Consider the following 16,195-nt stretch of genomic DNA (forward strand, 5'->3'; position numbering starts at 1 on the left):
AGGGCCAGGCTGGATGGCACCCTGGCCGAGAGGAAGGTCCCCGCCCATGGCAGGGGGTTTGGAGCTAGGGGATTGTTCGGGACCCTTCCAACCCAAAGCCATTCTATGATGCTGCGGTTCTGTGATACTCCTGGAGGTCAATTCTCGGACAGGTCAAAAGCATTTTTAGTTACTGCGTGTGGCCTCCAGCGCGCTTGTCAGCCCATCCCCGATGGCGGCTGTTAGGCCTCGGCTCCAGTTACAAGTCATGAACAGGAGATGCCCAGCACAATCCCACTCCATACGCTGCAATTTTACAGAAAAATTGGTGACTGTTCCCCTGGCAGCTTTGCCAGTGTGAGACTACACTTAAACTTTGCTTTGTCGCTGCTTTTCCTCTACACAAAGCCTGTTACCAGGTCATACAAGGAAAAAAACCCAAACCCAACCTGTATTATTTTGTATGACTCATCTTCAAGATTTGATTCCAGCTCGTATCTCTCTTCTTGCTGCTAGGTACTAAACTCTTGGGATACATGGAACGTTGTTTGTTCTAGATTCAAACTGGACAGAGACAGAATCCATCCCAATGGAGACAGCAAAAAAAGAACATGACTAAAACTCTGCCAACTCTCACCTGTATTGCTAATTTTGTCAATACCTGGTTAGTATTAGTTCTTGAGTGTGTTAGGCCTTTCGTCCTGTTTTCTTCACAGAGTTAGATACACTTCCCTCCACACCCTGTTTTAAAACTAGACTACTAATTTAATTTAAATACCTAGTTTTCATCATAGTTACACCAAAAACTATTTAAGTTTTGGCTAGGGCAAATAATACAACTAAAACAATGGAAACCGCTTCTCTCAGAATCACAGCTTTCATAAAGATGTGCACTGAAGTAATAATTCATGTTAATTCACATTTGCTGCTACTGTGGTGAGTTGGGAGAAAAAATATTATAAAATGCTTCAGACTTATCCAAATTATGGCCTTTGAAAGATCCAACGCTCACAGAAAAACTACAGCAAATCAGTGAATTGGGTTTAAGGGGCTTTTGACCATTGCTAAGCTATGCTTTACAAAGCGTAAAGGCAGTGACACCAGACAAGGAAGAACACAGCAGCAGTGCTGGTTCTCCTCTCCCAGCTGTGCCGTGCCCTCACCCCTCTTGTGCCAAGGGCAATTTTCCAAGTTGCACCGTATGTGAAGAAAAAAATGCTTCATTAAAAAAAAAAATCACAATCTGCACGCATGACAAAGGTGTGACAGAAAACCAGCAGAAATGAAACAAAGTCTTGGAGATGAATTTACAGACTTCAGAGCACCATGATCTGTTTTGGGTTTTTTTTTACTACTGAGTAATGAGTGGAATAGGGAGGCAGGGAGGAGGGCAGAGAGAGGTACATGAAGCAATGATTTAAAGAAAAGCAAAAAAGATTATACAAACAAAACACAATACAGTGACACTAATACTGCAAATTACTGAAGTAACCCACAGACAACTTTTAATGTAAAATCAATAGTTTATTGCCATGCTACAATTTTTTTTTTCCAAATGAAGTTGGCACTGGTAAGGGGAAAAATGTACATAACACATTTTTTTAAAAATGCACATTTGGTAAGCTTTCTCTATAACAACAGTTTAAAAGAAGTGAAATTATTATTTTTTTTAAGATTAATGTGGAATGGCATAAAAATACACTCTTTCTGCATAGTATAAGAAATACGGAATGTCTGTAAAAACAAATTCACTGAACAGGGAAAATTACTTGAAATTTTATAAACAATTTGGCAATGGTACTCCCACTGTTTAGACTTTTTTTATATAAAAGAAATAAAAATCTAGAAAGCTACCTTTATACAAAGTTGCTATATTTATGCCTTTAAGTAGGAAAAAACATTTTATAATGCAAATTAGGACATACAATAATCTTACAATATGATACAATGTAATGACAAGAAAGGAACATACAACATAAGATTTTGGCCTTTGTAGAAATGTCTATTTCTGCATTTAATAAATGCATTTGTGGCACACTGGTGACTACTGTATCACTCCTACCAGTCAGCTTGGACGCTAGTGCGGTGCGTTTGGCCGGGACACAGACGCTTGCAGGAGACCAAAGGTGATGCTGCAGGGAAGCCAGACGTGAGAAAGGCAACGTGCCTGCCGCTCCAGCCATCTGGACTGTGGGACACCATACAACACTCTTTCCTCTCATACCAGAGCATTTCTTATACATTCAGGTCTTACGTACCAAAGTCTTACAAGTGAGAACATCCGTGTTTGCGATTTGGCAAAATTTCAAAATACAAAGTTAGTACCAAATATATAATATATTATATATAAAATGTGGGTGTATGATATACACACATATTCCAATGCAAAAAAAAACCTGCATTATTATGGAGTTAAATTCGCTGACATCCGTTCCTAAATAACATTACCATTAAAAAACAGGTGTAATCCTCATCTTTCACACGTTTTAGAATCACTTCCTCTTTCATACACAACAGTTAAAGCAATATATATGCAACGATGACTAAGAAATCAAAATTCCCATAATTATCTGAACTCTGACCACAACAAATAGGATTTGGTTTTCAGTACATGTAATTAAATATATTTATACTTTTACATCCTTTTAGACCATTCCTGAAGAACTTGACCAAGCAGTTCCTCAGGTGTAACAGAGCTGTTACACCAGCAGTACTTGATCTTGCAGGAGCACATCCAGTGGCCCTTGAAGTCAACAGGAATCATTTCTTTGTCTTCAAAGGACACTGCATGCAGACCGAACAAGCTCTGGAAGGGTCACCCCACCTACAAGTAAGATTTCCTGATGACATCAAAGCTCCTTGTCAGACTTCCTTTCCAAGTGCCAAGGAGCAAGAGCGGAGCAAAGGATGCTCTGGGCTCCCTGGGTCACTTGGCAGGCAGTGCTGGGGACAGCCATGCACTGCACAGCCCCAGGGACTGGCAGGGGGAGCTTCACCGCATCTTCCACACTAAGGCTTCTCACGGAAAGCAGGGAGCTGCTTCCCACACTCCTCACTTGGCAATTCGGTCACTACAGGTCTCAGACAGGAGATCTGGCTGGGACCCCAAGGCATTTAGTACTTTGTAGACACAGAGGAAGATGGTCCCTGTTCTGAAGGGCTTGAGCCTATTTTTTATTGATAATTTTTACATAATGTCCTTTCTATATACACATATTTGCTACATAAAATAGAATTACACCAAAGTAATGGATATAGCGGAAAACATTGTCACAATATATGTATATTACCACACTAAATAATTACTAAAACTGCAAGAAAAATTTTAAAAATGCCCTTCATAATGTATAAAAATATAGAAATGTCCAACACTTGTTTCATCGACCTTATTTCTCATATTCTATTTCTACCTGTACACCTACATACTTCCAAACAAAATACTGCGTTAATCTGGAGTAAACACCGTGTTAGGAAAATATCCTCATAAGACATCTGACAGACTTACTCACATACCTTACAGCATAGCACAAGAAATAATGTATACATGGTCAGAGTTGCAGATGCTAAGTTGCTCTTTTTTTTTTCTTCTGATTCACTCATCTTGTCCAAAAGAGGAAGTAATTCCTAAAGATTGTGAAAGAACCTCAACATGACTTCCTTTTTCATAATCTTCTGTAAGAAGGACATCAGCAAACCTGACTCCAACTTAACGCAGTTTTTTGTGGTGGAATTTCTTCTGGATTTTTTTATTTTATTTATTTCTTCTGGAGTGTATATGAATTAAAAATAAAGATATAATAAATGAACTTAAGTTTATATCAAGTAAATACTGTCAAATATAAATGCCTGAATTGCTACCTCAAGGAAGAGATGGGAAAGATCATATCATTAAATTCCAAAAACACCTAACTCTATCTATCACAATGAAGGATCAGACTCCTCTAGGGAAATAGGAGAATTTCAGATTTAAGTCCACTACTAGTTTCTACTCCATTAGTTTCATCTTATTTGCAGCCATTAAATAAATTAGTACAGTGCAGAAATGGAATTTCACCATGGATCTCACCTTACATGAAGCGAGGAATACTGCTTAAAAACAGACGTCCAAATCAGATACATCATTGTATGCTCAAACTACTGACATGAAGCAGAATTTCCACTCTTACTTCACCCACAGTGAATAAGAACAATCTGTTCTCTCTTGAATCTCTCTCATTGAGAAGCGGGTAAATATAAAACAAAAACAAGAACAACCAGATTTTGAGCCAATGCACAGTGTTATAAAACCAGCAAAATCAACTGCTGATCCGTCACTTATAAAAAGCAGCCCTGTTTTGACATTGGTTTGGAATTTGTACACTTTACACATTTCCATGATCCTTTTTACACCCAAGCCCTAGTCAGAGGTGCAAACACACACAAATATCCAGACATCAAGTTGAGGGGAGCGGTGGGGAGAAGGACATTTTATCAATTTATTATATGAGATTTCTACTTCAACACTTATATTTTCTATAAAAGCTCTGAAGACATTAATAGGAACAGTGCTTCAATGCACATCATCAGATTCAACCCCTGTTAAATGCAGAATATACTTATTGGGGGGAACCAAAAGATGTTCTAATGAGTGTCATGGTTTTCAGAATGGTCTTTTTCAATATTGTTTTAGGAAGTTAGCAAAAAACACCACAAAAATTAAAACAATTGGTCCTCCTTCTGACATGATTTTGAGGGAAAGTTTATTTTCCTGACATAACAATGGAATAAATTCTCATTTCCTGTATTTCTAGCACAATATTATGTACTTTTGGTCACTTTTCTGTTTTCTTTAACAACTCAGTTTCCTTGTTTAAAAGATACAGTAACGTATGTCTTTCTCAAATCATTGTACTAAAGGAATACCTACAGTTAAAGGTTTCCCCTTGTTAAATGTGTTTGAAGGGCAGCAATGGACTGCACATTATGGATGAAAAGTAGAATTGGATGGAAATGCTACCATTTTTACAGGACCTAGTTTATGTAAACTTAACATGCCACAATTACTAAAGAAAATGGTTACATATTTCTAGTTTCTCAGTCTATACACCTGTGGGCCCAAAATAAATATGATCTAAATACCATGGAGAGATTTCAGCTGAAAACTGAATCCTAGATTACAGACACTAAATCTAACATCACAGCCTTTAAAAGAGACTGAATTGAAAAAATATTTACCAAGTCTCAAAGGGTAAAGTGCATTGCAACTGCATCTACTTCAAGGGGCAGAAAATAAGGAATGCTAAAGATGAGTAGTGTGGGTGACAGGGACTACCCAGCATGTTTGGAGTGTACACAAAACAAGAAAGCATTATCCCACCTGTGAAAGCTAGCAGGTTAAAAAGTAGTTCTGGAAAATATGTCATCAGACTTCTTAATATAATTAAGGCTACAGACAGTTGAAATTTCAGTTTGTTCTCCATTCTGGGAACCAGAGCTAAGAAAACATTGTGAAACTTGCAACAGTGTAAAAAATTTGCTCAGACCATTCTTTTTAGCTGAGACTACTCAGAATAATGCATAGCACAGTGCACTGGAACTAAGGAGGGATATGGCTGGTTGTTGAAATTTCAGCAGGTCACTTATGATCTACCCAAAGCCTCTGCTTCCCTATTTAGTAGTTAAGAATATTATTACTTCCCTGCCTCACAGGTGTGTTTTAAGGGTCCAGTTAATTAGTCCAAACTATACAGATGAGGACCATATATTGCTAAGCAGCTGGCTAGATCAAACAGGTTTGCCTCAAAACACATGCAGCTCACAAATTTAGTGAGCTATATGCTAAGAACAATAATCACAGCAGTATTATTAACCCAGCAAGTGTTTTGCAATACATGGTAAATTCTCTTCGCTACAGACCAGGAGGTCCATAAGGTGAGGCAATGGCAAAGATGTGAGGGAGCAGTTACAGAATCACAGAATCAGCAGGCTTGGAAAAGACCTCTGAGATCACTGAAGCCAACCTATGACCAAACACCACCTTGTCAACAAGACCACAGCACCAACTGCCATGTCCAGTCTTTCCTTAAACACCTCCAGGGACAGCGACTCCACCACCTCCCAGGGCAGCATATTCCAATGCCTAATCGGCCTTTCTGTGAAGAAGTTCTTGCTAACATCTACCTGGCACAGCTTAAGCCTATGTCCTCTTGTCCTGTTGCTGGCTGACTGGGAGAAGAGACCAATGCCCTACCAGGCTACAACCTTTAAAATGCCTAGCTCTAGGTAGTCTTTACCTTCTTGAGTACCAAGGTCTCCTCACAAGTCAGTGAGTCTATCACAAGAGTATGCAGAAGCTGACCATTAAATAATTAATAAGGTTTTTTATTAAAAAATCTCTTTTAAGTTCCTCACAATGGTCTCAATGACTCTCATCTTTTACTTCAGCAAATTATGTTTTTTGTCCATCTGGTATTTCAGTACCATACAGTTTGTAAAGAATAATGTAAGACAGAGTGAAAAGGTGGCCTGATGCCACCTATTGGTATGGCAAGAGACATATTTCAGGTGCTGCTACTACTGCTGCCACTACTAAATGAGAGAAGACCAAAGAAAAAGGTTGTAGGAACAGAAATACACACCAATTTAAAAGACAGAAAATAATTGTAGTTCGGTTTTTATAAAACTTCAATTCAAATATTGCGAGGAGACCCTTAATGCTTTTTCAGATCTCCAAATGGCTTTTCTTGCATGTTTTTCCTCACAGTTCAAGGGTTATTTTACATCATACCAGCTCACACAAGTGTCAGTTCCTTTGCAATCACAGGCTCAAGAGCAATCTCTTCTGCTGCTAGTACCAAGGTGCACCTGCAATACTGCCAGAATTCTAAGATTATTCAGACTATTAATAAACAAAACAGGAAAAAAAAGTCTAAGGGTGCCTCTGGCATATTCAACAAACAACATTCTACCTGGATGTACCTGTAACACTGAGCAGCCATCATTGTAACCAAATTCACCAACTGCAAAAGGAAAACAAGTATGCTCATAGATAATACTACCTTCAGATAATTTACTACGTATCTTTTTAAATTAAAGTACATTATCACCTATGGATGCACATTGCTAGAACGTACAACTTCCTATAAAGAACTATCAAGTCCAGTACCCTGCCTCCCATGTAACCTGTGTTTGATGCTTTAGAGGAAGACAATAACTGCATAATAAACCTTTCCAGTTGTGCAATAATGCATGCTGCTGGAGAGCTGGGATATTTCTGTCAGGCATAAAAAAGTAGAACACTGGACGAAGACAACCATTTGACCTTCAAGAGTCTTGCTTTGTCAAAGGCAGAGAGTAAGACAAACACATAGATGATCGTGGACAATTAAAGCTATGTACAAAATTTTGACTTTTAAAACAAGACATTATGGAACAAATAAAAAGGAAACACACAAATGCAAAGAAAAGAAGGCACACTGAACTAAGAAATGACAAGAGAGCCTTAATTCATACAGCCCACCTGTGAATTCCTTCACAAAAAACCCCAAAACTCTAATGAGATAAAATTTTCAGATTTCAGAGGGAATTTGATATGTCACTTGTAATTCTATTCCAACGGAAGGAGCTTAAGGTTGGTTTTTGATGTGTTTATAGCTCTGATCAACAACCATCAATGGGACCTCTCAAATATCACACAAGTTAAGAAAACTGTCAGGAATTAGAGGCCTTCTTGCCCACAGACAAAAAAGGTGTAGTGTTTATATTCCTTGAGATGAACCAATATATCTTGTGTATGTCAAACTGAGTGAATTAACATATTACACACAATTCATTCTGGAGGAACCACTTCAATGAGGAATGAACGTCAGATATGTATATTGAAAGATTAGGTTTACCTGCTAATAATGCACATATCAAGAGGCTTTAAAAAGTGTTATAAATGCCATTAATGAGTATAGGCACCAGACCAGAATATTTATAAATTCAAAACTGGCATGTCACTCAGACTCTAATCAATTAAAGAGGCACTGTGAAAGGTGGTGATGCTGCTATGCAGTAATTACTTCTACTGTAGAATGAAATAGTGTTACCTAAAATGAATACTTGCTCTACATTAATTCCCTTTAGTAAGACAAGTACATGAAGTATGCAGAAAAAGTTCTATTAGTCTATAAAAGGCGTTAGTGTTAAGAAATGCAAAGTACTCGCATCTTCAATTTTATAAACTTCACAAAAGGTGCAAATGATTCAATGCTCCCCAGGCTCACATGGGCAGGTCAGTACTGTTATGTCTAGTTTTCCTAGAAGTACCGTCATCTCGGGGCAGTGCTTTTTGCAAGCTCGACATAGCAGCAGTTCTTTCAATGTCTATCACAGCATACAGCTCTGTGCGCCTGGTTGGAGTCTGCGGAAGTGGAGTGGTGGGGGTTTTTGGAGTCTGAGGGTTGTCAGAGTCACTACCACCTTCCAAGTCAACCTGTATATAGTTGAGCTGCCTGTGTTCTAAACTTGGACGCCTAATGTCAAAGTTAAAGACTGTTGGGGTGCAGTCCCGACGTCGTGTAAATTCTACTTTATGAGCACTTGCTGGTACTGTTACATTCTCTGTATTGACATAGTTATGCATTAGATCTAGGTTATTGTGGTAGCCATTCAGAGACGGGGTCTTTGGTCCTAAACTGTCATCTTCATCTCTGCTCAGCTTCCGGGCTTCCCAAACAGGAGGCAAGGATGGCAAGTTCTCGTAGTTCAGCAGCGCAGTTCTCCTCTGAGCAGAGTTGTTAATGTTCTGGGTGTCTGAGGTACTGGTTGATGTCAAGCGACCTCTCCTGACCCCTGAGGCACTAGGGATTGATAACCTATTTATATTTTCATACACCAATTTATTAACAGATGGCGTCTCTCTACGTTCATCACTGTCGTACCCAGTGTCCCATTCAGTGTTGTTTGTGCTGCTGCCACTGACTTGATCTCTCCCAAGTTGTTCCAGTTTCTCTCTTTCCATTAACTGCCTTTGAACAGGTGTTGGTCCTAAAACAAACTTCACTCCTTCGGGCTCCAGGAGAACCTGAGCATCTCTGTCATCAGTACACATCTGATCTTCTTTCGCTTTAGTTGTTTCAGTGTTTGAAAGCTTTGATTCCAGTGGCACATGCACACTTGATCGATTTTTTCTTTCCTCTTGTACTCCAGTAGTGTTTACGTAAGTGTGCACCTAAAAGTTAAAGAAAAAAGAAGAAATTCAAACACTATTGTGCCTTCCCCTCCGCCTCCAAATTTATTAGCTTCTTAACTCCCCACTCTTCTAATCTAAATACCTGAAAAGAAAAACTTGTGTTGGCAGGTGTTTAAGAGCAAAAGTCACCTCTCCTGCATTTTGCTGAACTGTAGTCAGTTTTAGGTTTTTTCCCTGAAATTTTGTTATTATTTATGTTAATGTTCCTCTAATGAAAAAAAACCAGAATTTATATCTTACACCGATAATTATTTTTATTTGATGTTTTATCTCAATTGTGCTCTAGTTCTAGAGTTTGGCTCTAATCAAGGCCACCTTGGCTGCTCCAGCCTAGCTCATAACTATACCTGGGCAGATCACTGAGAGGTCTACTTTGTTGTCCCTTACCAGTGAACAGCAATTACTTTAGCTAAGTTTATGTTCATAACTTCCACACTGCAAGGAAATCTACTGTCCATAGAAGGAAAAAAAAAAAACAAACAAAAAGAAAACCACAGAGAGACCTAAGAAAACCCTCGGTCTCCTGCCTTGTGTACTACTCCAGGAACAAAAAGAGAGGTCGAGATCTACAGGAAGAACTATCCATTTTGTCTTCAAGAGCCAACAGCCTCCTAAGAATAGGAACTCGTAGAAAAATATACAATTCCATATGAAGTGCGGCACTCAAAACTAAAAACAAGGAGGAGTTGGCACCGTATGTCACTAAGAAAGGCAGAGATACCCTCCTAGGTTATATCCCTCCAATTTCCACAGTGGATCAATACAAGGCTGAATGGGAAAGACTGGATTCCTTCTCTAAATTTTAATTCTGTCTGGATATCCAAACAGCAAAAGTAGTACTTTACAGCAGCAGTCTTGTAGCTTGCCAACCTCTCTGTCAAGCTCTGCCAGCTGAAGTGTCATTTACCTGACTCCTCCACTGTTTTTTTAAACTCACTGACTATTCAGTAACTCCAATGATAATACCTGAGCTCTTCTGTGAGGACTCCTAACAAATCCTTTCCCACAAGACAGTTCACAGCCCTCTGCTCTGGCTACCTTCTCTGGTTTCCAAAACTGTTTCTTGTCACACGTAAATCTTCCTAAACCACATGGCATTTATAAATTTGACTGTCATTTTCATCAGCAACCTGAATGATGAGAGAAGCTTTCAGTTGCCAGTTTTCAGTCTTTCCAGACTGGCAGGGTTTCCACTGAGAGGGATCTCTAGAGCCTAGAGAACCAACCTCATAGAAACCTTATGAAGTTCAGCAACAGCAAATAGAAGATCCAGTGCTTGGTATGAAACAATACCAACAGTACAGGCCACATACCAACTGATTGAAAACAGCCTTGCAGCAAAACTTCAGGGATCCAGGTGGATGGTAAGCTGAATATGAGTCATCAGTCTGCTCTTGGAGCAATGAAAACCAAACATGCACTGGTTTGTGCTAGCAATAGCACAGCCAGTAAGTTAAGGAGAGTCACTATTACCATCAATTCAGCTCTCACAAGACTGAACCTGAGCTCCAGAGTAAACAACAGACAGCACCAATCTGAGGCTGGTGCATTCAAGGGCCATGACTAGAGCTGGAGCACATGACGTACAAGGAGAAGCTGAGGACACCATCTTAGTTCCATTTTAAGAGAATGCAGGGAACCACCTAATAGCTATTTTCAACTACCTAAAAGAGAAAGCAAAAACATAGCCAGACCTTTTTTGGGGATGTTTAGCAAAAGACCAACATTAGATGTAACAGGCAAAAATCTGATAACATTAGAGAAACATTAGAGAGAAATGATTTCACAACAGCAGTGGTGAAACACTGGAACACATGGCTCAGATTCTGTGGAATCCCCTTGCCCATAGTATTCAAAACATGGCCAGGACAATGGTCTGTGCAGCTTTCTCTAACTTAAAACTTTGATATAGAGACTGGAGGTCCCTTCTAATGCAAATTATTTCATGACTTCTATTTGGCAAATAGAAGACTTACATATAAAGAAGCCTTTTGACCAGGATCTCTCATTATAATATACAATTACTCATGTTTAAAAATAGTTACTGAAATTTTGGAAAGAGTATATATAATGCAAATACATACCTTCTCTATCTTTTTTTTATATAAAATATAAATTCCTCAGCAAGCCATTCTACAAAGTATCATTTTAAAGAGGCAAGGCAAACACTTTTCTGAGGCAGTTAAAATTCTGTAGGAATACTTTACACCTGATACTGAGACGCAAGTGAAAGCCAACAGAACAATCATTAGGAAAATCTGAAGCAATGTAGAAGCTCAGTTGTACAAAGGGAAAAGAACACCCACTTGCTCCTCTGCTACAAGTAAAGGATGTGTTGATTCTTCACCGACAGAGGGGAGGCGCGCGCTGCCGACAGAAGGGTGTCTGCTGGAAGGGTGTGATGAAGCATCTCCAAAAGATGGGTATCTGGGATAGCCGTTGGGTAAACTTTGTGCATTGAATCCAGGAGCTGGTTCAATTAGAAAACAGCCAAAACCATATTGAAATAGAACATTTTACTGTATATGAATAAGATACTTTACATCTTAAGTTTAATTTTCAAAAGAGAAAGTAAAATATGTAAAACAATATTAAGCATTCACAAAGCTCAATTTTGCTTGGAGGAAGGAAATGGAAAACAGAACAGCATCCCAGTATTTACCAGAACACATTTATGAAGCAGCCACTGAAAACTAGGTGTATTACACACCCAGTAAACTCCCTCCAACTTCTCTTTCCCCCACTAACATCTCCCCCTGACAAACAGAGACTCCTTTATCAAAGCTTCCATTTCTCTGAAATCATCAATAAACTGGAATTCCTCGTTTCAAATATCAAGCCATCTGCCTGAGATTTCAAAAATACCAGAAAATTTTAGATAAATACTTCACTCATCCTACTCAGAGCAGAAGAAAGATTCCAAACCAACTGCACATGTGATTTAAACAGTATTTTTTCCCCTAATCAAAAATTTGAAATCTTGCCCAGCATTAACATTTCTCTGAAATGCTACAGGTAAAGCATGTTGACATATCATAAAGCAATTCAATAGGTGTATTCATAAGTGTTCTTATGCAACAATTAAGTTCCCAAAACTTACTTCTTGAAGATAATCCTCAGCAAGTACCTCGAGAGAATGCATTACTACCTCGTAGCTTTAAATTAGCCTTCTTTTTAATTACTTAAAGATTAAATTCAAATCAAATGCTATTTTCAGCTAATTAAATTACATTCAGGTATGTCATCTGACAGTAGAACCATACTTACTGGTAGGTGTTCGAGGGGTTCTTGGTACTTCCAACTCAGTTTGATGATTATTCCTTTCTACTACTGGTTCTTCTACCACATTTATGCTGTTATTCTGCATTATCTCTTGTAACATGTTAAATAACTCTTCTGCCCGGGCGCACTTAAAGGCAAAGATTCCTATAAATACATCCAAAAGAAAAATCAAAACCCTGTAACTCAGAAACAGGCCTTACAATATATATAACTTGCAAGGAATAGAACTGGAATCCTCATAATGAAAACCTGTTAAAGAAGCAAAAGTGTTACAAAATTTTTATTGCACCAAAACACACAAAATTACTGTGACAACCTTTAGAGTGGTTATCTAATAGAAGAATAAGGTTCCCATGCACCAAAAGTTAAATAAGAACAGAAAACCAATTCAGTTAGGAGCAAAAATAAGTTTTGAGTGCTAAATGAGGGGAAAAAACCAAGTTGGTTTTTGTTTTTTTTTTTTTTAAAGCTAATAAAAAGGATACCTGTTAAATAAATATGCATTTAAATACATTAAATTAAACTACAGAGGCGCTACAAAGTTGTATTTCCTAAATCAGATTTCTATTAAACTACCACAAAAATAAGATACCTGCACAACAGAAAAGGATTTAAACACTGGATATAAATTCAGTTTCTTTAAGAAGACTAAAATGAAAAGCTAGTAAGACAAACTGTGTGAAACAGACAGTAACAAACTAATTGCTTTAGGCTAAAGGATAGACACAGAACACAAAGTTAGCAGCAATACCATGTATTTTGCGTGTGTATTGTGCCACTTTGCCTTTGAACAGCAGGGAGTGTCCCAACTTACCCTCACCAGCAAAGGCGCAGCTTTGGGTTATTCTTCCATTGAAAGCATGAAGTTAAAGTTGACACGCTTGTTAAACGTGGGTGCAGGTGCTCATTTTTTAAAGTGAGTATTACAATCTTAAAACACTCTTTACTGAAAAGTACCTACCTATATAGCCACTTCTGCAAGTGCAGTTATATGAATATGCTGGCAATTACTACCATCATATATTTATTTAGGGATGCAGAGCTGTGACAGATCAGAACCACCAGAAATGCTTCCCATGGCAGAAGTTCACACAACCCCAGCTGGGAATACACCAAATGGGCTACGAGGAACAATGCTCAGCTATTAATATGCAGCTGCTGCACTGAATAAGCTTCATGTTTGCAACACTGCAGCTATAGAACTTCTACTACTCTATGTCACTGACCCCTAATCCAGCCATGTACAATAGACCATGTGTAATATTTTGTATATTTCTGAACATTCACACTGGATATTTGAATCTTAATGAACAAAACCCAGAATTTTTTAAAACTCTAGGTTCACAAACTTTAAAAAGTTTCTGAGAAATTCAGCTGCCTTTAAATACATTCATATTAAATGCAATGTGAACTGTCACACAACATCGTGACATACCAACTTCTCCAGGTTTTAAATTCCTAATTATCTGTTAGATGTGGTTCAAAGACGTGTCTGCAAGGTTTTTAATACCTAGCACAAACTCAATGTTTCACCATCATTGCTGCTCACAGCTTAACAAGAGAAATAACTTGATATTAAAGGAAAAACAGAAACAAGAATACTGACTAATGTAAGAAGTTGCTGGACAGTATTCAGGGAATTCTCAAATGAAAAACTTGGTCATCCCATGAAGTGAAGACGAAGTTTCGCAACTGTGCCCACAAAACCCACTGTAGGTCTCAGGAACAATGTTCCATTGCAAAAGGGCAGCAGAGAACATTTTCTGCCAGATTTCTTTTTTCCCAATATTCACAGGATTTTAGTATTACATAAGGAAGGCAAGAAACAAAAGAGGGAGAAAAGGGTTGCTGCTTACACAGCCTGCTTAATCTCGTTATTAAAAAAAGAGGAAAAAATTAGAAGGAAAGTGGAGAAGTCAATTAGACTTGGTGTAAGATTCTGCAGACTTGCTAATAGACTGTAGAGGACAACCTTCAAATTAGTATTTCAATTAAGTATTTTTAGTATGTGTTTTCAATGTTCAGAAGAAACAGTAAATTCAACTGCAAAACACATTAAATTTATTATCTTCAAAACAAAGTTTATTACTTTAAGAATTATGAAAATTTAGTTTAGTATGGAGTATATTTCAATGTTTGAAAATATCTCCATTTCTCATTAGGAGATGAACTGAGAGTGCCTTTTAAACTCCCATTTTAAAAAAATACTTTTCTTTTTTCTTCCTTTTCCTTTGCTTGGACAATGAATATTGACTAGGTTTATATGTGACCCAATTCTTTAATCTTTCTGACCTTTTAACAGTAAAATGAAAAAACAAAACCTGTGATTTCTTAATATCTAAAATTATTGATAAGAACACTGGTAAATGCCAAAAATCCAGAAGAACATTGGAACTTAACTTCACAACATATGAATGCATAAGAATTCCAAGCACACACAGCTATTTCACAGTAGGAAGATGCAAAACAAGGCTGAGAGCTCAACAGAAACAACTCAGTCCCTCAGGGACTGCTGCAGGGAAGAGAGAAACACCTGAATATTCTCAGAGGGAGCCAACCTTGGCCAAGGCAGGCATGCTCTGGCTACTGGAAAGGTAACCATCTTTTTCTGACGAAAGCCACTCAAAAAATAATTGAGCATAGCTGAAGTATACACACCTCATACAAAACCATCAAAATTTGAGAATTATGTCATTGATATTAATGAAAGTGGTATTTGCTTTAGGAAGAGAACGAAATACCAGTGCATTACTGAAGACAATAATAAGCTGGGGCCATCCTGTTCATATCAATGCTCCAGGCTCTTAAAACCTTAAAAATAGAGAATTTGTTGAATTCTGAGGGCATTCCTTCAGAGTTTCAGATTCTACTGCCTCTCCTGGACGTCAAGTCAACCTCTGAGGCAGGAGAATTTCCCTGTCAAAACCACCTCCTAAGTTGACCAAAAGAATACTCACATAGAACCTTGAAGTGCTCCAGACCTACAAATGCCAAAAAACACGTGCAACTCAAATCCTCATTTTACCAGAAGACCATTCCTCATAAGGTAATTTTTGTTCCATAAACCACATTCACATACAGAACTATAGCCTTTATAACTCTTGCCAAAGGACTGGCAAATATCTTCCAACATCAAATAAACTTGCAAGAAGCTTTATATACAAAATTTCCACATACCTTGTCCAGTTTGACACCTTCGACCACTTTCAAAAGAGAAAAGATTTGAGTCATAGCCATAGCGACGGAGACAGAGGTAGTGCCATTTGACAGAGTCCCTTTTGCGGGTGTACAAAACTAGTTCTGTATCTGTAAGTTCCATTATGCCAGAACCCAGTTCATTACCATCATCATCCACATTAATAACCTATAAAAAAGAAGTTAAAAAGCATTAGGTAATTACTCTTTTGAGAGACAACACCATTTTTAATACTCTTAATGCCTGGCTGGTAGACTTCATCTGTGCTATCGTATTAGTTACAATCCTTGAAGTGAATGTTTAAAAAAACCCAAAAAAACAACTTCCTAAACTAGTTTCTGTGCTATCCTAACCCAGAATTTAGAAAATTAAAATAATACTTATTTAAAAACAATACAAATGAAGCTGCCTAACATTACTGTAAAATCTGATGAGAAATTTAAAGTAGAAGAGATTTGTAAGTTAAATATTTTTTGAAACTGGCTTTATGTACATATTCTAGTATTCCCACATGGATAAGGCAT

General features: G+C 37.9%; 1 protein-coding gene across 1 annotated transcript in view; it reads right to left on the bottom strand.

Moving 5' to 3' along the window:
- Window positions 1-1,482: 1,482 nt before the first annotated feature.
- Window positions 1,483-16,195, bottom strand: part of FRS2 (fibroblast growth factor receptor substrate 2) — a 51,617-nt gene continuing 36,904 nt past the window's right edge. The window contains exons 4-7 of the mRNA XM_063155078.1: window positions 15,653-15,839; window positions 12,461-12,619; window positions 11,500-11,663; window positions 1,483-9,172 (exon numbers count right to left, since the gene is read on the bottom strand). Of these exons, the coding sequence (XP_063011148.1) occupies window positions 8,222-9,172; window positions 11,500-11,663; window positions 12,461-12,619; window positions 15,653-15,839 (1,461 nt within the window). The 3' untranslated portion in view covers window positions 1,483-8,221. The remainder of the gene's footprint in view (window positions 9,173-11,499; window positions 11,664-12,460; window positions 12,620-15,652; window positions 15,840-16,195) is intronic.

The sequence above is a fragment of the Melospiza melodia genome, chromosome 4, assembly GCF_035770615.1.
Source record: "Melospiza melodia melodia isolate bMelMel2 chromosome 4, bMelMel2.pri, whole genome shotgun sequence".
Taxonomy (NCBI): Eukaryota; Metazoa; Chordata; class Aves; order Passeriformes; family Passerellidae; genus Melospiza; species Melospiza melodia.